A 23,386-nucleotide genomic window follows, 5' to 3' on the forward strand; every position below is an offset into this window, starting at 1 on the left:
AGACACACGAACAGTGGAGCTAACTTTCATCACACTCCATCTGGTTAGTGATCTCATTCAATGCATTGATAATCTCCCAGTATCTGGGACACGGTCCACCGATGGTTTCCAGGGTGCCCGGCTCTGTACTGCGCTCCCACCCAGATGGTTGGGTGATCAGACCTCAATCCGGAGCACCAGCAGAGAAGGAGAGGAGGACTTAAAGCTGCTGATGGGCTGCAGTGATATGTGGATCACAACTCTCTTATAATGGATGAGACCAAAAAATAAAAAAATAGGTGCTTGAATGTTGGCAGAAAGAATCATTTTCATAAGAACACAAAAGAAGGAACTCTAGGAGTGTGCGATGAGAGAAAGAGGATAACAAAGAGATAAGGAAGGAACGGCATAAAAAATGAGGCTATAGGAAGAGCGTGATGCTGCTAACAGAGTCAAGATGCCAAAAAAAGGAAGTTAATTAGCTGAAAGGGAGGAGCAAATAACAAAAATACATAGATTTATCGTTATATATTAGATGTTATTCAATTTGCAGCACATCCTGCCCTTCTTTAGCATCTTAAAAAATATTTTATCATTTAAAAATACACAAAGAACATTGTGTGCAGGAGATGAAACATAAAGGGTGTGTGAGGAATCAGGAAAAAGGACATGGATTTAGAGCTACACAGCAACTGACAGGTAAGAAAAAAAAAAAAAGCAGAAATGAGCTTGTGGCTAACCGAGGGATTTTGGCAGCAGGTTCTTGATGAACTCGGCGTGATCCCCGACGTGCAGCACGCTGTAGACACTGGTGTTCATCAGCTCCTCCTGGTTGTAGAGCAGATACTGGGTCACATTCTCAGACACAAACACGATGTTGCCCTCCATGTTCACCACAAAGAAGAAGCCATCCAGAGCCTGGGGGAGAGAGAGACAGGAGGGTGTCGTTTGTTTTCTGCATTCATTAACATACGGGATAAACAAATCTTTGGCAAAGATACATTTTCCAACTAGAAGTTTTGAAGCACACTTTCAGAATATTTGACATAAGATCCGTTTTAACCCAAAAAATATGTGATATTTATGCTACAGTCAATGTAAATTCTGCACTTTATTAAGTTTGACATCTTTTGGGATCTGAATAAGGTCTGCCAGAATGCATGAGGATTTCTGAAATTGTGACCAAGGAAACTGTGCAATATGCAGTATATTGCATTGGACCCACAGAGACAATGTTCTTAATGCTAAAAATATAAAGCCCTTCTGCAGAGGCCAAACATCAGTGACAGAAATCTGCCTGAAGAGACAGAAGGGCGTGAAGGAAGAGCAACAATTAATTATATTTTTAAAAAAAAATCCTGCTCCAGGTCAGTTATTATACTAAATATGGTGTAAATTATGCTGTCAAGTCATCTGCATTCCATTAAATTGGAATAATGAGCCTTTACAAACCACAAATCCTAACAAGTTGAAGATCAAACGTTTGTGCTTTAAGTCCTGTACTGATTTTTGTGGGTTCAGCTACACGTTCACATTTTTTTTTTTTTATGGCTGATCCAACCTGGTTGCACAAGCTCATCCTGTATGAGGAAACACAGCGGACTGGACAGAACAAATACGCTTTAGTGCCAACTCTTCATACAGACACAGTTGCATAACCCTGTTAGCACTAGGGGTGGGGGGCTGGAGCTTATGCTACGTGCTTTCTGCCCATGGAGATATTTTTACTATTTATATTGCATTTCAAGCAGGAGAATGTCTTAATTTCCCTCGGATTCTTATCCTTGTAAGCTGTTAAGCTGCTCTTTGTTGTGCTATTGAATAATAAAAAAAAAAAAAACTGAGGCTGCGCACTGAGCTGCAACATTTAGTTGGTAATTACAGTTGTGCACAAGTGGGAGGTCTAACTCTGTGTGCCTGAAGCGAAGAGAGGAACAGACCAACTGGCTGTCTCAAGAAGAAAGCTTGTACAGTTTGGTTTAAGTAGCTGCTGAATTTTTCACTTGGTTAGCTGGTTAAATAATTACAGAATCTGAAAAAGATGTTTGGAAGTTGGGTGTTCCGGTTTTAGATAAAAAAAAATGTCTCCTGATCTCTGATTTGTGTTGATGATAGTTTATGTTCCATATAAAGAGGAATGCATTCTTGCAAACTGATTTAATGTTTCTGTTGTAAACATTGACTGTAAAGAACTGAAGTGAGGGATTTCTCACACCCCATGCTCCAAATGGGAAGTACCCACCGGCTCCAAGAAGCCAAAGTCCCCATGGACTTCTACTGAGAAATAAATTGCTTTCTTCTGTAGTGTAAGTTATTGTGTGAATGCCAAGTATACGATTTTTCAAAAAAATTCTTCAAATTCTTTGTGCACTTTCTGCAGTTTTGGTATGAAAACGTTCAGCACATTCAGGACACTCATGCTTGTATTTTTGGTATTCATACATTTTTCATTTTTTTGAAATTCTACGCAATTTTTGTGATTTTTCAAAAAAAATCTTTGTGCACTTTCTGCAACTTTTTTGATACTTATGGATGCAAGGCACTGTTTCGCAAAACAAACAGTAGAACATGGGACATGTAAACTTGATTTAAATACTCAAATTTAGTAAAAAACAAAACAAAAAAACAATCAAGCTTCTCTTAATTTGAAAGCAGTAGATTTTATCCAGCATCCTGAAAATAAGTGTCTTTGAAGTTGTAAAAAGAAGGTAAGCTTTTCTATCTGGTGAATTTCATCCATGATTTGAAGCCACTGGACATGTGTAGGGGAGTCGGGTTGAAGCCAGTTCCTTGCAATGGCTTTTTAACAAGCAATCGTTAGCATTTTGAAAAGATATCGGTCCTCCTTCTTGAGGACTAGGTAGCCCAGTATACCTTCTATTAGTTTAAGTCACACTGTCCCAGAATATCCCTAGTGTTTTACAAATCCAAAAAAAGTGGGAGTGGTTAGCATTTACATTTAAATATTTTGGTTTTCCCGGCGATTTCTGCAACTTTAAGTCCTTAAGCATTGTGCAAAAGTTTTAGCTTTATAGCTTTAGTATTTTTAGCTAATACAAAAACAGGCAATTTCTTCAGCAAAAAGCACTCACATTAGCATTATCACAGGTAATGCAACTTTTCTAGTTCAAGTTATAAAGTGGCCAATCAGATGCCTAAATTCAATTATTTGGTCTCATGTTGAACGTTTGAAATCAAGTAGAAGGGGTGTGGACAACAAGCGTATTGCTGGTTGAAGACAGTGGTTGCCACAAAAACGTCTGCTTACACAGACCCGGACCAATCCACTACTACAATTACAAAGTCTGGTTCTAACTATTGCCAAAAAAGAAAAAAAGAAAAGTGACAGCTGAATTGACCTCATTTGGTTGGAACTGGAAGTCATTTTTGATGCGTGACATCACACTCACTCTATTCAGTTCTTATATGAAGTCAATGTTTGTGATTTATGCAAATTGTTAAATCACCAACAACAATGCAACCTGTTGCTCCTCAGTTTGGAAAAGAATGACAAAAAAAAAAAAAACTTTTTACTTTAAGAAAATGAATGTTTAAACCGTCTCAGAGTTCCTTTCAAAGCCAGTTGAATCATGATGGCAGCAGCAATGACAAATGTATGTTATAGAGAGATATTGTTATCTAGAAATAAATTCCCTTTAAATAACAATTCATTATTTTGTTTTACTGGTGGTGCTTTAATATAGTTTCTTTGCACAAACCAAATATGTAAAAGCTACATAACACTGAGAGCCTTCACTTTATTTGACTTATTTGATCATTTATAACTCCACTTGAATCAGAAAAACAGCGTTCTCTTGACTTGTTGTTTTAAAACCACAGTTAACTGGTCTTTAATGAAAGAAAAAAACAACCATATGGACATTTTTGTTACTAATGAAAACAGTATGTCACAACAATTATGCATGAGAACAAAGCTGCTTCCATCGCGCTAAAGCGGCGGCACATTAATGCTTCCTCTCAGACTTTACGGTTTCTTTGAATGTGCATGAGGGTGGACAGAAGACGGCCTTGGAGAAGGTTCATGAGGCGCGTGGGTGCATTTCCTGCCGGCGGCCGCTCTCCCTTGACCAGGCTGTACACAGACCAGGCTCTCAGGAGTGGACACGGCTGGGTGTGAATGGCTTATTGCTGGGTTTTGGGGCTGCTGCTGACAGATGGGAAAGCTTGCAGACTGCACTGAGCTATATTTAGCCACGAGTTAACATGTCGATTCAGTGACGCTGGACCAGAGTGCTATAAATATTCCATGACAGGACAGATCTAGAGGCAAATGAAGAGAAGATGAGGAGGAAAAAAAAATATCTGGAAAAACAAGAGAGAGTGGAAGAGAGGGAGGAATGGGTGAGGGAACAGCCTCAATGGACTAATTCATCCGTCAGGCTGTTGCTTTCCTTCCCATTATATGCAAGCACTTCAGCAGCCCTCTGCAGCACAACGAGGCCATTGCCCTGCTTGGTAATTTACAGCCAATCAGGGGCAAATACAAGATGCTGGCAGCTTGTTGAACAAACCACTACACTCACACATAACTGCTGTTGCCTCATCTGTGATCGCTCTCTGTGGATGACACTCTATTATATAAAAACTAGCATTTAAGGAGGAGAGGGCATACTATGTGAAAACTGAAGGGCTGCCATTGTCCTTATGTCACTGTGACAACAAACAACAGTTTCTACTCACCTCCAGCATCATTGGTCCCAGGGCATCTTTGTCGATTACACTTTGGCCTGTTGATGAGACGTCTGCCTTTTGCACTTCCTCTTCATTTGCTGCAGCAGCTTTTTCTGTTAGCATAAAATGTAGGAATGAATTAAAAACCTAAACAAGGAATTCAATGCAAAATATTCATAAAAGTCACAACGAGGAAAGCAAAGCCCCACATGCTTTGAAGAGGTCACTTGTCGACACAGATTTTAGCAAGGATCCAGCTGGTAATGAGGCAAAGGCATTTGGTCCCTTTGTGAAAACATGTGGTTTGACTCCAGCATGGAGTGAAAGGTTGTTGTAAATGAGTGTGTCAAGGCACACGGCCGCTAGGCTGGTGACAGCCACGGGATGGATTACACCGTCATGAGCAAAAAAAAAAAAAAAAAAAGGACATTATGGAATCTAAGTGTAAACAGATCTTGCACTAAACAGAACCAGCTGTTTTAAATAAGTTAAGAAAGATGAGAACTTTAGACTTAAGTGAGGATGTTCACACCACCCTCAACAATGTGCATTCAAGTGGCCACTTTCAATGTAAACATGCATAGACACTCAAGTTGTTGGATTTTAGTAAAGGTTATGTTTATGTATTTACCCAAGTGCCCCAACGCATATATATTTACACTTCTTTTGACATAAAAAAACATTTTTTTTAGCTTTATTTGTATTTACACTATGAAGAGACTCGCTGTGGTCCTTGATCTTCATCTGCCTTTAGAGTCACAGGTTCTGTTCCAAGCATTACTAACCTTGATGGATCGAAATGAAACTTAAGCTTAACAATATGAATGCAAAAATATTTGGTATATAATTAAAGATATTTTTCTAAAGCTTTGCAACACAAGTGTGTAGTAAATAGAATGACTGTATATTGTCAAGAACCAGGCGATACGATGCGTATTGTGACCCAGGTATCGCGATATGTATCACGATATATCCAAAGACTGTACCGACAGAATTTTTCACTATTTTTTAAAGATTATGACTCAGAAAAAAACTCTACCTGAATATTAATTGACTGTAAAAAAATGGGTAAAATACATTTTAGCAAATGATAACAATGCTAAGCACTGCAACTATATATCATAAACAGGTAGCTTTTACCCAAGGAAATGTCTGGTGCTTTTCTTTAAGTAAATTAAAAAATATTTGTTCTTAAAGGGAACAATACACATTGTATGATTTCCACAATAGAACATTTTTCTGTATAAGAAAAACAACCTGGAAAACAAAAGTAAGACGTTAAAGGACGCCAATAAATAATTAATTAAATATTGCCATGTCAGCGTTTTAAATCGATACATGTATCGCCAAATAAAGTATGACAAAATCAAATCAAGCCAAAATGATTTTTACCCACAGTCCTTGTAAATAGACAAAAAAGTCAATCAAGTTTGCTCTTAAATGTCTACAGTTCTAGACAATTTACATAGAAAAACGTTCAAATTTGGAAAATATCCAATTATTTCTCAGATGTCCTGGATACGGAGCACATTATTGTAGATAAAAGCTATACATTTGCAGCATATCTAAAAAGATTCTGAATGCACAATTTTTCAAAATATTTTGACAATTCACTTAAATATGACCCACAAGGTCCTGCACATACATTACTCAGCTATGCATTTGTCCGTGTGATTGAGTTAATAACACAGCAGAGAGGCCGTATGTTCAGAGCTTTGGGTGTCCTACTTTTAGAGCCAATAATGAGAAAAAGAGTGGGCTCTGAAGGGGGTGCCGATGGTGGGGGAACACATTTAAAGGGAACACCAGGCCAAGAGCAGGGCTGACCATATGGAGAGAAAAAAATGCTGCATGTGAACACCATCCTTTCATCATTAGGGGTATACGGATGCATGAGCGCTGACACAAATTGTAGGTTTCCACTGGACTTGCGCAACACCCCACAGGAGAAAATGATCTTTTGGAGCATTAATGTTGCATGTATCAGTGGGAAGTCTCATAGCCCAGCGGGGGCTCTGACAACCACCACAGCTGCCACAAGTCAGTGACCCATCAGTTTGTGTCATGATAGCCTTCACCTGCTTTCTGTGTGCCAGGAAATCTGTGGCACCGTGCCACAGATGAAGCAAAGAATCGATCAATTAAAACAGTTGTGAAACATTAAGCAACTAGTAGTTATTTACATAAATAATCTCTCCTATTCATATTGCTGCTAATATTACTTTAAATTAAAATTTTAAAGCCTAATTTTTTGATATTCTGATGATTAATAAGTGCAACGTAATCTAGTTTTAAAATGCCACCATTGCAAAAGCCAATAAAAGCTGAATTTCTCCTATTTAGCTTTTCATCATCTGTGACAGCCGTTGGTCTAAGTCATTATATGTGCAGACGCTCTACACGTCCCGCCTATAATCAGCCGCTTGTGGCAGCAGGAGATCATGCAAAGCCCCTGTGTTTAAAGGTGAAACATTTGGCCTTCTCCAGAGCCACCACAACCTTCATAACTAAGATGTTGCAGGAAGACATCTTTGTTACAACTATAGCTATAGTGAAACCACAGTTGTATAGAGGAGGAGAAAACAGGATTTCTCTCGTCTCATCTCTTCTTCTCTCACTGCTCTGCACAAACGTTGCCTTTAGAGGCTGTCCGGAAACGCAGAGGGGGAAGGGTCAGGCATAAGGGAACATGGAATATGATAGTGATGGCAGAGGATGGGTATACAGTACAGCTAGAGATAGAGAGCAATTTTGCATCACACAGCTCGCTATTACATAACACTTGGCTCTATGAGTCACTACAAACCAGATGACGTCACCTGTCTGATTCACGCACCTCTAGAGGGCCACCTTCTTTTATTTTATTTTCTCAGGCTGCCTCTTTAAATAAATACCCCGAGAAACCGTGGCAACCAACAAAAATGGCTCTGATTCATGACTGAGAGAACAACGCATTGTGTTTTTGACATCATTATAAATGACTTATCCCAAACTATGATGTAAACATAATAAAAGCAAATAGATAAACAAAGTTATGATGCCAAACTTTAAAATCAGCCACAAACAATTATCTGACCATATAATTTAGAGCATACAACTAACATTTATGAATATTACAAATAAAAGACTGACAAAAATACCACCAAATCTAAATATTTGACTTCAGAAAGAATAGCCTGCAACATTTATTTAGCTTTTTCCCCACAAAGACAATGTTTCTCAAGCTTCCTCATTAGATGTGCAGCCACTTTTACCTTGCTCTTTTATTTGTCGGATTTGCTTCACAGTTTCCTTCAGGATTGCACATTTGTCTGGCTTGACGTTGAAATTGTCGATATCGTTGAAGTTGGCAAAGATCAGCTCTGCTAGCTCCTCGATGTACTTGTTCTCGTGCTCGCGATTGCGCTTCTCGTTGCTCCGCTTGGGACTACAAAGACAGTAGAGACGAAATGTAATTAATAGAGCGGCAACAGCAAGGATGGTAAACAGACTAAGGTTCAAGTGACTCAAGCTGTATTTCTACTAAAATGAGAGCATAAATGGGCAGTCAGACAGACACAACTGTAGAGAGCCAAGAAATCAGTTAATTTATTTTTACTGAAGAAACTTCCCTGTCATTTAGGAGTCAATTGAGAAGTGAATCAATTATTTATAGACCTACATTTTTGAGCCAACAAAAGACAAGTACATCATTTAGGAATTCATCAGTTCGTCTGCATCATAGTTATTTTTATTATATTTTATTCAACATTACTGCACTTAAGATGATAGCAGAGGGTTTACAAATACAACATGATTTATAAATATTACATTATTCCACCAACAAGGAAGTAATGGTGGGTACTGTACTGACAACAACCTAAGTTAACTTACATTGGGAACTTAACTTAACTCCTGGTACAATTTACATTCTTATTAAGAAGCCTTACCTGGGCCCTATGAGGTCAACAGAACATTCTTTGCGTTTTCTTGACTCTGCCCTGGCAGGGTCAGATGAGTTTTCACCAACTCCACTCATCATCAATGCATATCAGCGTCTGAAAACAAACACAAGAACACAAAGTTCCTTCATCACAATGCTTCAAACTAGGAAAGTTACAATGTAAAAAGCAATTATGCAAAACTGTGCACATGCCCATATAGGTATCTGCATAGAGCAGACGTAAGCCTGCGCTGTAGGGTACAAGTTGATCCACTCCAAGAGAAATGAGTGAAAATGGAGCAGAGATAGAGATTCAATCATTTTTCTCAGATGGTGCAGTTCTCCCCTGAGAGATCGAAATGAGAGCACAGCGCTTTGCCTACAGCGTCACACACCAAGAAGGAACTGTTTTTTGCATGAAGGCGCCTCAGAATAAAGGCAAAGTGGGTTCACAATGACAAGACATATCTGTGTTACTGTCTCTAACGAGTTGTGAATTGCTTCAGTTACTAACAGTAACCACACACTTAAGTTGACAATAAATTATTTATTTGCACAATTTTTATTTAAAACATTTTTTTGAGGTTCAGTGACAAAAACTACTCACAAAAAGTTAAGGATATTCAGCTTTGGGGCCAAACTATGGAAAAACTGTAAAAATATAATGCAAAAGTGATGCACCATCATAACATTGGAGCTTTTAGATAGAAGAAATCAATGCGTTTCTCTACTTCAGCCACTCTATTTTAAAACCAAAGCACAACAGTAGTAAGCATACCAAAACAAATAGTTCTAATCTCAGTAACTTCACATTTTGGCTGAGTATCAATTACAGCTTGATGACAACATTTCATTTTGTTCACAAAAGCACTTATTGTCTACTGGCATAACATTTCTCCAGAAAAAGAACATTTTATAAGTCGATAAGTGGTTCAGACACTTGTAATGTTTGTGGTTAATTATCTTGTTTAAAAACAGAATGTTGTACAAAAGATTCAAAAACATTCAACGGTTGAAGTCAAACTAGAAAAAATATATTTAGGAGTGTTGTATGTACTTGTAAATACATCAAAACAGAGAAAAAAAGCTTCAAAAAGATTAGCAAGTGTATGACAGACCTGCAAATATGATACTAAGACATTTGAAGTTTTCAGCATGATAAGGGTTGAACGTGATAAAAGACAAAAGCAGTATGAAGATCGTCTTATATACGCTTTGCAGACAAACAAACCTCACAGGATTTAATTGTGAATTTGCCCTTTCATCACAGAGAGATTCCAACTTAAAATGGTTGCACTCCCTGATTATAGGAATTCTTCCCCCACTGTAATGGTTAGGTGGAAGCAACAAGCCACTGGGGCTACTTGTTGATGCTGATTCAGAATCTTGCTTTGCAAAGGTCTAACAGGCTGCAATCATGTTAGTAAGCTTCAGCAAATGTTCTGACCAGTTCAGTTTGTTTTAGACATTTTACATGACTTCTGAGCAACAATTGTTTTTAAATAACAACTGTTTCTTAAGCATCAATATTATAAAAAATGGTAATGTATGTACTAGAAATGTAACAGTTAATTGATTAATCAATTCCCATTCCTGCGATCCAACTGGATCAATCGGTCTGAGGTAAGTTGATAATCAAATCAATCTGAACAATTACATTTTTTTTCAAAATGAAATAAATGGAATCAAACCCACAATGGCATTTGGATTGAGACATGGATTGATCTTAATGAAACTGATACGTGAATGGATAACCATTCAAACTTAGATTTCCGATTTTTATTTGATACATTTGTCAAATTTTAAAAGGTGAAAAATAAAAAAAAGATGGGGATGGAGTACAGGTATGAATCCGACTAATGTAGATCTAAGATTTTCTAACTTGTACTTTATCAAATAAGAGGGCTCCCTGCTCTTGCCCTGAAAGTGACTGCAGGCTGCATTTCATGTCACATTATAAAATACACTGAATTATTGATCAAAGTGCTGTAATGTCTTATTATCCACCACCATCCTCTGAAAATCTGATAGCGCCTAATGGACTTGAGTTTAAATATATAAGATCTAATACATAATAAATTAACACTTGTCTTTCAAAACAAACAGTGACAATGAATAAAATCTATTCATCCAAGAAAACTGCATTACAGTTTTTAACATTTCAGGCGTAGTTTGTTGTGATGCATTCTTGGATACTCTAACCCAAGGAAAAAAAAAGGCACTGCTTGTTGCTCCCCCATTGCATAAGGAAAGAGCAGAGAACAGCTCAGAGAGGAACTGCATAGCCTGGCAGAAGCAGGCTAATGTAAAAAGAGAGGTAGTGACCATGCAAACTTGAATCTGGCTCCCTCCTACTCTGGAGTGACCTACTTTAGGCTAATGGCAGTGGCTATGCTCAAATGGATGAACTCAAAGCAAATGCGATTGGCCATAGAGGCAAAGGAGACTTTGAAGGGTAAAACATGTTGACAAGTGGCTTTAATACTATTGTTGACCTGTACAATGAATAGATGGACAACGGTACACAAACATCAGTGTGCATGCGTCCTTGTGTTTTGCCCTTTAAAAGGCATCGGGATGTCATTATGCTGTGGCACTATGCTGTCCACTGAAAATGACAAGCAACTATATAGCAGAGGCTATCTGCTTTTATTAATAACAGAAACAGGCCATTAAACTCTAATAGCCCAGTGTCACTCTGTGCTCCTATTGGCTCTGCTGGGGCTTTCAAGCATGAGTTACCATGGAGATTTAAGACCTGATTGGTTTGTGGCTTTCCTGCTGGGCCTTTTGTAATTGGTTGCCTCCATCTCCTTGACTTAGCAGTAATAATGGGTCAGCGTACATTGAGACAAATAAGATACTGGACGTACCAGGCACGTCTCAATGACTCCAACACAGACGGCTTGGCTGTTATGCCATTTCTGTTACCCGAGTGTGGGACAGGGCGGTGATTTAATCCTGTAAAGGGTTTCCTTTCCGTTTTAGAAAGTGCTGTTATGTGACAACCACGAGCAGCAGGTGTCTTGTGCAATCAGTTCTCTCAATCAATATTTCTAATAGGTACAACAAATTTATGGCGACTCTTGACTGTAACTCTCAAATCTTTACATCAAATTAGAAACCAGAGAAAATGTTTGTACATGGCATCCATTAACAGGAAGTTGCATAGACTTTAACTTCCTGTCAATGCAGCATAACTTTTGGGGTAATTCCTTAACATAAACCTCACATCACCCTAAAATTGAAAGCAGTAGGTTTCTTCAGCCCACACAAAATTATTTGATTACGCATTCAAGATGTGTCAAAGTTCAAATGTGATGTTACATTGAAATAAATATAATTTATTTTTTTAATCTTTATAAGTTTTGAGGCCATTTTTTAAACCATGTTGACAAGTCTTTTGGCTAATCCTTTGGCAAGTACAAAGGCATGTTTAGCATTTTTACTACTAGTATTGTAATGTGGATGTTCCTAGGTGAGAAATGACAAAGCTACTATGAGCAACTAGTTTCATCACACTCCACTTTCCATTTTGCCTGTTCCTGTCATCAGCCATAACATTAGTGGTGATGTGTTAAATAAGTCTTTATAACATCATTCTGTGCAGTTTCTCAGTATGATAAACCTCCAATAATATCATAATTATTACAAATATAATGCTTATAAGTGTTTCTATAAAAGGCAGTGTATCCTGTGAGCAGTTACTATAAATCATATACTACGTTGCTGGTTTAAATTATAACTTGCAATTGTAACTGAGAACACTACCAACTGGTGTGGGGTTCCTCAAAGTATTATTCTTTGTGGATATCATAGTACTTGAAGTGAATGATAACATTTGCTCTTGAAGACTTGGCATCTCTGATGTAATCAACTCACTGCAGCTTAAGGGCAAATGTGTCATAAAAGATTTTGGTGGTTGAGATGATGTGATACACAAGTATTGATAAACACTAAACTACACACACTGGCATCAAAGAGCTCATGTCCACAAACGAGATGAAGGGAAAGAGAAAGATTAGATGGCTAAACAATCACATGAACATGAAAGTTTGTTAAAAATGTATTCAGGAATTATAGAGTCTCAAATGAGATAGTCCTTAAATGTGTAATTTAAACCAAAAATGAAAAAAGGTGACTGTACTGAAAGTGCAATCTCTAGTATACCTATGCAGGATCTCAGAGTACTGCTATGTGAGAAGAAGATGGGCAAGATACCTCATTATGTACATGAATGATTGGCATATTTGAGATGAAGTCTATTAAATTTACAGCTCGTCAAGCTGCCAGCTCATCTAACTCATTAGTGCAGTAAGAAGAGACATATGGTCCATCAGTCATGACCAGGGGCCTTACTTTAATCATAGGCAGTGGGAAAACAGTGCAAGGCTGATGATAGGGAGATTGTTTAGATTCAAATGGGGAGGGGATGCCAAAACCCAAACTTTACTAAAACATCATCAAAGCATATAAATGTTTTTCAAATCTCTGTTTTTTTTTTCAAGGCTCAGAGATTAATTGACGACACAAAAGCATGCACAATATCAAAACGGTTATAGAACTGGACTAAGCCAAAGTCCCATAGACTTCTATTGAGAAATGAACAACTATTACTCAGTCTTTACAGTTGTTAGAATAATCATTTTTGCTCTTAAAGCTTTTTAATAACATGTTCCTGCTAATCCTATTTTTCTCATGATATTTTTTTCTTTATCACAAGTTATTCAAACTATAAACTAATCAATCAGATGCTTCAGTAAAAGCATATATTGCCTGCTAGTCCCCCACCTTGAGCATTTGATCGTCAAATTCTCCCTATCTGCTATCAGTGGATGGGGTGTGGACTTCGAACAAGCTTACTTCTGATTGGTGACAGACCATTCAATCACTGACATCTGGCTTCAACACAGGGACGTCCGTATCGCGGAAAAGTGGCGACTGCATTGGCTTCATTTCGCTGGAGTTAGTAGTAAGGCATTTTTTTATGGATGATGTCACACTCGCTCAGTCCAGCTCCGTTATACAGCCAACAGTAATGACCTTAAAGGCTACTTCCTATGTACTTTTGGCATAAATCCCATTAAATATGTGCTATAGTGATTTATAAGATTAAACCATCAGATGGTCTGATAACCAAAAGCTAAACCACAGAACCACAATACTGATTTCCAAAAGTGGCAGTTCCATGATCAAGTCATATGATCTGAAGACAAGTAAAATAAAGAAACAAATTCACTAAAAATTGAGACAATTCAACTTTGACAGTGCAAAGTGGACTTCAGCTAAGGTGATAATAGGGGTATGTGTTTGTGTATGTGTCATTGCTTATATATTAGGTGTCACAAAAGCAGACTCTCCAGGACTTAACTGGAGCCAACCAGTCTAGCAAGAGAAAAAAATGCAGAGACAACAAAAGGCTGTCGCCGCCTTGGGAGCTGCAGGAAAACATGCTTCCTTCTGTTAAACACAGCTGGTGGAACCTGCAACTGATGTGCAGTATCCGAGTAATCTGAACACATAACCACAAATAATGCAAACAAATTTACGTGCTGCAAAAGACCAAAAAACTTTGCTTGTAATGTCTTCCTCAACTAAACTGTATCCCACTAGTTATGTCTAATCTGCAAATTGTACAAAGATATATAAAAAACAATTGTTGAACAAAATACAACCTTCCCTTTATAAAGTGCAAAACCATTAGACCTAACTTGTAGAGGATACAAAGGAGTTCAACAAGTTGCTAAAAAAAAGGTTGTCTGACATACAAATACACAGAGGCCCTGATTACTGTAGAACAAAGGCAATCAGAGGACAAAACCCCAGGTGCAGGCTGTCCAAAGACATCCCAGAGTGCCACACATGAGAGGGATGCAAGGTGCAAGCTGAGAAGGAAGAACACCATAACCAACTGGCTGCATTATCCGACTTTAGAAAAAGTATGAAGGTCTGGACCAGAAATATTTTAGTTAGCCTTTTCTGTCAAATTAGATCAGCTACATAAATGTTTCCCCACACTGCACTGATGGGAGTAATCATATACTCTTATCAAATACTTACAAAAAGAATTAACTTTACAACCATCTCTGTTAAAAGACTGAGCACAAAGGAGGGAAGGTTTACAGAAAGAGAATCACAGACTCATCTATTTGAGTCACACTACAATGAGGAGAAAATATACAATGAGATAGGTGGGGGGGTCAGATTTCCAAAAGCTGAGGGCATGTGCCAGTGTGCCATTCCTGTTATCATGTGGGTTAGCTGGGCTCTGATTATAGAGACACACCCAGTGTTTCAGGAGCTTAGGCTGCGCTTCCCATGACTACTATTAAAGTACATCCAAACTTACAGGAGAAGTGTTTGAAGCATCCTGCACTATAATAATGAAGCTCTAGAAGCTAAAAATGGGCAGAAAACAATGACTCAGAAGTGTATTCTGTCCTCGCATGGCATCTCGGTACAAATGGGCTCAAGAGACCAATAAACAAGAATGTCTGAATAAAAAAACTGCTTCTGAAAAGATGTGACACAAGCCGCTTCTTTCCCACAATCTGAAAAGGAAAAACATGACAGCAGGGCCCAGAGGAGGTATTGCAAATTAAAGTATTTGCCAGATTGACAGGAGCCCAAAAATTACCGTGCTTGAGCCAAATATTATGCTATTGCATATAAAGGTAACGAGTTTCATCCAAACATTATGTAGGTGGGTTCAGTAGTGAAATCTGGCCTTGCTGACAGCTGCTGTCATCTTGAACCAGAAGTGATATCAGGTTCGAGGGTCAAAGGGGGAGGCAGAGGAGATGGGAGAACGTGATGATGGATGCAAACAGTTTATGGCACTGAGAACCTGAATCTTGAGAGTGTTTAACAACACTTCATCAGCTGTGAACAGTGATCTTTGCTGAAAATTAGGTTTCAGAGACAGAAAGACAGAGAAAGCAAGAAGTGTAAGGTCTCAGCTTTGCTCAGCGCATTTACTTTGGTGTTCAAATCGACAGTTGAACTTTGTGACAGTCAATTTAACTACCTAGACATTGTAGATACATAAAATAAAAGCTAATCATATATTCACATTTGAAGTTTAAGCACAATACTTAGTCTAGAGTTGACTAGCTGTCATCTGAACACGTTTTATTTGGATTAACCCAAATATTATTTATGAAAATCAAATCAAAATTGCATTTCTGTTGATTTGGTGAACTGATAAGTATGTAAACAAGTTCCACTCAAGTTTGTCCACTTTAGAATCACTACAAGGTTATGGCTCTAAAGTGTCAGAGTGCAACCCGGTAACAGGCTCCCCATTTACTGAAAGCTGATCACACTCATCAATCTTTAACACAGGCTGTTATTTCTGAATGTTGCAGGCTGAAAGGCAGAGGAGGCCTTTGGCAGAAAACACAGACTGCAGGTTGTCAATTGTTACTAAATTTTAATTACACCTTTTAGTACATTCATCCCTATTCCAATACACCTTCATACACAACTATTACACAAGTGGACAATGAATCTCTGCACCCCTCCCCATCTCTTATGGGGGGAACCAGCGGTTGGCTAAGAGTGGTTGTTGTGTTCCTTGGGTGTTGGCTTCCTGGGCCTTGTGGTCCTTTCTCCAAATGGAGAGGGGGATCCCTAGGATCTCTAGCTATCCCATGAACCAGAGGATCACATTACATCTGAGCTAGGGGCTGTTTGTTCCTACAGGGCTGAGTTTTGTCCTCATCTTTATGGTCCACTCTACGTTATCTACGGTATGGTTGTGGACTAGAACTTGGTCAGGACTGACTTAAGATTTTTTGCTCCGTCTTCAACTTCCCACTCTTAATAGTGGCCTCCTTCAGGGTAGGGGTGTCATTGTCAGTGCTCTGTACTGGATTTCCTGAGGGGGCCACCAGTGATTTGCCTGGAGTATCAAGTGGGCATCTACTGGATGGCGCTGGTATATCCAATGATATGTGGGAATGCTGAAGGCTCATCAGCAGTGGGTCTCTCATCTTGGGCTGGTGTGGCCTTACCTTATACTAGGCCTTGTAGTGGGGTCAGAGTCATTACTAGGGCTTGCATTCTACATACTTCTAGGTCCCCCACTCTCTGGGCTCCTTCAGGGAACCCTCCAGTCCCATTTCTGGGTGGTTTATGTGAGGTTGTCTGGGGGTGGATCTCCTTTAATTGCTCACTGACATTGTTTCTGCTCTGTGTGTGGGGATTCTGTGTTCCCAAGTTCCTTTCTAAATTCTGCAAAATCACTAGACATTTGGTTAAATCGTGTGTGTACACACACCTGATTCTTAAAAGCAAAAAACCCAGAAGTCACAGTCCATTGTTTCATGGACAAAGTTCTCCATTCTGCATTAAGGCCTTTTAGCTTCAAGTCAGTCAAACAGAGAGCTGCCCTTTAAGCTGGGTGCAGCTTGTTTTTCGACAAATGTTGTTGAACATCTTCAACTTAGGTCTGCATTTTGGCTCAATAGGCAACATTCAACTTTAGCATTTTTTCTCTCTACATGAATAGATATAGCTCTATATTTGCCTTAATAATGACAAAAAAAAAACAAAAACAGATGCGTTTTTAGAAGAAAAATATGCCACGGAACGGCAACAACAACTGGAGGTATTATGACATAGTTGCTAAAGGTCATTTTTGTCAAAGTTTTTCTTGAAAATTATGCTACTATAAACATCAAACAGAGGCAGAGATGTTTAAAGTTAGCATACAAACACAATACAACAAAGAAGCACAGCAGTTGAAGTCTGGTATTGAACAGCAAGACAAATTGTTCTTTTTGGGGTTTTTTTTCTTTTTTTTTTTTTCTTTTTAGATCTTGAATAAAACATGGCCTGATGGACTGTCAAACTGTCCAGTGTGTACCTCGCTTTTGCCCTTCAATAGCTGGGTAGACTTTAGCAACCCAGGGACCAAATAAAAGACAGATTATGAAAGTGAATTGATGAAAAATAATGAGAACTTAAACTCTTGCAAAGATTGCACCACAGTTGATGCTTTACAACTATGTAAATAGTAGAGACATTTCTGCTAACTGTAGTCCCTTGTCCACACTTTAAGAAGTGATACTAACTTAAATCTCATTAAAAAAAATGTACACTATGTGGACTATGTGGCAGAATAATCCACTATCACCAGAAGTACAGGTATTCCTAAAGCAAAGGTCTGTGATGGTCTTTTGTGAATGATGTAAAGACACGTGAATCATTAGAGATGTCCATTTTGATGGGAACATACGATTGGTAAAAATAATTGAATAAAATATATGATTAAAACATACTTCTACAACTTGTGGAAGTTCTGATTAAGCCACAACAAAAATCATGTTTGAAGCAGTTGCTTTATAAAGTTGCAAACATTTAAACACAAGCCAACAGTGTAAATAAAATCATGAACATTTTTTGCAGAAAAGTTAAGAAAAAGTAGATTTATAGATAAGTTTTGTTAGATGCACAAAAGATCTAGACTGTTTATGATTTCAAGGTCTGTTTGACACATTGCATGATGGAATTGTGTGAATAGAGTTTACCATGGTTATGCGTCTCACCTTGGTTTTAGTCCAGAGAGGCCCTCAGGCCATTGTTGCAAGATGACAATGATAGGAAACTTTCAGACATCCTCCACTTCTCTCTGCTGAAATAAATAAAATCAGCATTTGGGATTTGCAGACTATTGAGTAAAACAGCAAAAAATCCTACACTGGTAGACAATTATTTTGTCCATTAATATTTGAGATAACTACCTCGTTAACAGGGACACAGGCAAAAACGTCCTCAACCTGAACAAAAAAAGTTTGGAATGCACTAAATTATACAATCTTTAAATATCTTATATTTAAAACTGGATGTCTTGTTTGTAAAAAAAAAAAACATAACTACACATATATATAAATAAATAAAACAGAATAGAAAAGGGTTGCCGTAAGTATAGGTACTTCTATAATACAAGATAGAAAAAGCTCTATGGTGTCCTTTTGCTTAAAACAATCCTGTTTAAAGATGACAATTAAGGGATTTGATCCTTCTCATCAGCTTAAAGGTTAAAAACATTTCTTACAGAAGAAACTTTTCCAATTAGCAAAAATGTCATTTCTTTGTGATAGATGTTGGACTGAGTTTAAAGGACCAATAATCTGAGCTGAACTGATGCAGTAAATGGCAACTTTTTTTCTTTCTGGCATGGTAGGACTGTCTGAATTTTACAACAGTTTTATTTTTTTCTGCAAACTCAAAACAAGACATTCAGCCTCATCTAAATACAGGAACTATTAGAGATTTTGACCTTTACATTAAAAAAATGTTTAGAAAACACTAAAAACTGTTGCAAGTGTATGCAATAGATATGAAACGATTGCTCCAACCATTTTAACAAAAATATCCTATTCTATTTCTTACTTTTTCTTTCTGCCTTAAGCTCAAAATGTTATTTCTCAACAGGATTTTCTTTGCAGAGCTTTAACCATCACATGCTTAGTCTTAGTCCAAACCCTGATCTTTGGACTAGATGAAACAAAAAAGAAAAATCTGAATGCATTTAAACGAGGCTTGTGTTACTAAAAACCCTAAATGCAAAAGTATACTTGAAATTATTAAAATTTCACCGCATAAATATTCGTTTAAATATTTGCCACTAAATTGTTATTTTTTTTAGACATTTATTAATCTATGCATTATATACTAACAGTTCAGAGCTCACATTCATCAAGTCATTTCACCTGAGAGTAGGACTCTGATTTTCCCAGAACACATTGTTTAAACATCTGTTGATATTTAGCAGGCCAAGGGTTAGTAGGTCTAGGTTCAGATTTCAGATTAAGTGCATATTAAAAATAAGATTTCTGTTTTAACTGAATAAAATAATTCATATACAAAGTAAAATTGTGTGAATGCTTAATAACATGCAACATTACTTTCAGGTTAAAACATATGATCGTACATGAGATTGAGAGTGGAACATTCAGGTAATTTGTAGTTCTATAGATTCAAGCAGAGTAATCATGAAATATGGGCTCACATTGTTGAGCCTGAAGCTCAACTTTGGGAGTAGTTAGAATTAAAACAATTACCACCGGTATGGGCTCCATCTGGGTGCAAGAACTTTGACACCAAGGTTGAAATAACAATACTAATGAGCTAGCTAATCAGGTTCACATGAAAAAGGACAAGGGGTACATGGTTCATGTGCTAAAAATTGACCATATTGACGAGGTCACAAAGGGGCTAAGCACCAATGGACCCCTCACTGTGTGCCTTTAAAATGGCCCACTAATGGTTGTCAATTGAATAAGAAACTAGACGGATGTCGACACTAATGAAAACACCCAGTCTTTTTGGGTCCACTTGCACTGAGATACACTCAAGATCCTCTACCATAGTTGGGATCCATAAACCTTAGGTAATGAGGAGGTTAAAAAAAAAGGTGCGACTGGTAAATTCAAGCATTTGGAGAATGCCATAAACCAGCAACAACTGCTCAACATCTTTATATCCTGAATGATAAAGATTAAGTTTTAAGATATATTAAACTGGTATTGGTTAAGTCTCAAATATTACAAAGTTAGTAGTTTTGTTTGAAATGTGTAAGTCTTTAAGCTACAGACTGAAGACATTAACATACGGTAATACATGATTTTGGAGCAAAGAGCAAAGATGTTTACATGTTTCTATGGTTTTAATGATTTTTGCTACAAGTTGCCTGTCCAAAGAATAAAGTCTCAAAAGTTCAAACTGAGGTAAGACACTTTTGATATATATTATATATACCTTTTTTTCTTGCTTCAAACCAGTCGTCACCTCATTTAACTGGCCTTAAAATTCTTTGAAGTTTACTGTAATGTCAATTTGCAGAAATACCCAAAGAGCAAAGATTTATACCAAAGCAGATCAAATGTGGCTATTCTGAAATTAACTTAAAAACTGAAAATGATCAAATTTGTGAATAAATCCATCAGATGGGTTTCTATCAGTTTACAAACAATATTTTCACTTTAAACCTTAAAAGTTATTTCAAAATATTGACAATTTATCTCCCTCATTGGCCTTGTAGAGGTTTAAAAACATACAATGGAAACCAAAAATTCTATTTATGGCCTCAACAAACAGCAAGTTAATGTCTTTATATATTTAAGTACTATCTATTTCTTTCTTGTGCTTAAAGTTTTAGGTAAACCAAAGCAAATTGGCTTCCCAGATTTTCTCTCTGCTCATAGTAGTCATGTCTTTGACCTGAATTAGCATGTTAGCCTTCCTGGAAATGGTTCTTTTCAGTCTACAGAACAGCAAGGGCTAATTTGATTCAACAGGACAGTATTTTGCTTAAAAGGCTTACAACATCTAAAATAAGATACTCGTGAAATACTCATCTTGCATGATCGCTCAAAGAGTTACTTTAAACGCCCATCAATCAATGTGTTTACATTTCTGTATGTGGAAATTTCCCAAGGCAAGATAGTGGGCATCACTGTGCCAATGAGTACCCAGTGTGTTCCCCTGTGTATGTGACCAGACATGCGATCATTACTGCTTACTGCTATAAACACTCAACTACTGCTATTTTTTCTTAAATACAGATAATGTTACATTTTTTTATCCTTTTCATCCAATAGTTGTATCTAGATTTACCAATTGTGCATGATAAATGGAATCATCTTTACTCAATTTTATCTATCTGTCACACTGGCCATCAATTCTCTACTGTGCTTTATCTTTACTTCATTTGTGATTTTATTAAAAAAAAAAGATGCAATCATCTAATCGGCTGTTAAATTTAATCTTAAGTGGTGATGATTAAATCATGACATGCATCAATTTATCTGTTCACTTTATATGTGCATAAACACAGCTAGCTATTTCATAGCAATAAATATTCTCATAATAAAAGATGGTGTTTCTCACTCTTGGTTATTTCTTGATAAAACCTCACTATGCCACAAATATGGTGTAAAAACAACTCTTCTTAAAACGCAGATTTGTTTAAACTAATGTCAGATTGTCAATTTGCTTACAATGGTCATAAAGTTCTGTAACTAGTGCTATTTGCTGCCTTACAGTCTTTAACTAAGATCAAAAGCTTGGCCTGTCACTGCAAACAATGAGGAGCCTTTTTCTTTTTCTCAATTGTGATACCCACAACAACACACATGCCAGGGGCTATTGGCAGGAATTTGTAAACTTGTGCAACAGAGTTTGAATGTGCTCTCAAGAAAGATCAAATTCTGTTTTAGTAGAGTGTTAAAATGCAGTTCACATTCGCTTAATACCATTAAAAATTGTAGTTTAGATGTATGACATCTATGGCTTTAACATCTGAAAGTTTGTCATATGACACAAAATTGTGTGCAACATGTAAAACGAGTACAAAATTTCTGAGGCACACATTGCATTCCAAAATATCAGGAAAATTGTGTTTGAGTCTCAAAAAGATAAAATTATTTGTTTTTCCATTAAACCCATGGATGATATTGTGTCACTGGGATTTTTGGATCACTGAAATCAACCTCAGACACCTGTGATAATTAGTTTGCCAGGTGAAAAGAAAAACTACTAAGGAAGGAAGTTCCACATTATTAAGCAGACCAACATTTTCAATCTATATGGGAAAGAAAAAAGATCTATCTGCTGTTGAAAAGTGTATTGTTGTTTTTTGTTGAATTGTTGAATTCCTAGGACAAGGTATGACAATCTTGGCTTTTTCACAAAAACTTAAGCGTGACCTTTGTGGTATTAAGAGATTTGTGGCTGATTCAGAGGGAAATTCTCCTATTTATGTGCTTAAATAGACAGACCCATTATAACAAGCAGATTTTTAAGTGAATTGCGCAATTATTTTGAATCAAATAGATACATTTAGGTGAATGATTACTGATTACAGCATGATAAAAGTTTCACTGTCATTTTGCCTTCAACAATTTTTAACAGTTTTTTGTGTTTTCCTAGTTGTCGTACTGCACTGCCAACCAAAGTTGTTGCGTGTATATTGTGTTATGATTCTTTTTTACTGACTGACTTTGGTCGGTCACGGTTAGGAGACCGACACTGAATGTTCACATTCTGAAGGTGAGGAGCAAGGAAAACTCCACATCCTGCAATCCGGTTTTTTTTCTTATCTTAATCTTTTTGAGACAGGCATTTATTAGCGGGATAATAAAGCAGTTATTCCAAGGAGCTAAAGCCGTGGAAAGGCGGTAGGGGTCCCCAGGCTTTTTGATTGGCCATGAGTGAACGGTGGCGACATAGCGCACACCGCGCAGGCGCCTAGTCTGCAGGCAGGGCTCGAGAAACGCATGCTTCTGGACAACACTGCTGCCTGAGAAGACTCTGATCCCTTGTTCAGGACCGTGGACTCGGCAGCAGGTGCTGTGGTTGGGACGGCTGGGTCAGTGTCTCTGTCAATAAAAGCTGCTGCAGGCTGGAGCAGCCCTCCACGGGGACCTGGCGCGCAAAGGCTCTTCGATTGAAGGCAGGGCTGACTTACAGACCGCGCTCAGTGTAGTTAAACCCGCATGTGTGCAGTGACGTTTGGATCAAATGATGTTCAATTGGCTGTTGTGCACTAGGGGTGTGCCAAAATATCGATATTGCGATATATCGCGATATTTAGTCCTGCGATCGATTCTCGATGGGTTCTCACCAAGTATCGATATTATATTTTCATTTAAAGAGGCTGTAGCAGCTGAGCGTCTGAGTCGCGCGCCGGAACTATGGGTGCACGCTGCGTCAGACTTTTAATAGCGATGCACGCGCTCATTCAGGAGAAGCACCGGTGAGATACAGGCTCTGTAGCGCGTGTGT

The 23,386-nt window shown here is 37.7% G+C and overlaps 1 protein-coding gene across 2 annotated transcripts in view; it reads right to left on the reverse strand.

Annotated features, from left to right (window-relative positions):
• ncoa2 (nuclear receptor coactivator 2) overlaps positions 1 to 23,386 on the reverse strand; it is a 59,227-nt gene that overhangs the window by 21,847 nt on the left and 13,994 nt on the right. For both annotated transcript variants that reach the window (XM_024279970.2, XM_024279968.2), the window contains exons 2-6: positions 18,145 to 18,230; positions 8,601 to 8,708; positions 7,926 to 8,098; positions 4,681 to 4,784; positions 720 to 897 (exon numbers count right to left, since the gene is read on the reverse strand). In XM_024279970.2, coding sequence (XP_024135738.1) covers positions 720 to 897; positions 4,681 to 4,784; positions 7,926 to 8,098; positions 8,601 to 8,692 — 547 coding nt within the window. In that variant the 5' untranslated portion in view covers positions 8,693 to 8,708; positions 18,145 to 18,230. The remainder of the gene's footprint in view (positions 1 to 719; positions 898 to 4,680; positions 4,785 to 7,925; positions 8,099 to 8,600; positions 8,709 to 18,144; positions 18,231 to 23,386) is intronic.

Source organism: Oryzias melastigma, linkage group LG20 (genome assembly GCF_002922805.2).
Source record: "Oryzias melastigma strain HK-1 linkage group LG20, ASM292280v2, whole genome shotgun sequence".
In the NCBI taxonomy this organism is placed as follows: domain Eukaryota; kingdom Metazoa; phylum Chordata; class Actinopteri; order Beloniformes; family Adrianichthyidae; genus Oryzias; species Oryzias melastigma.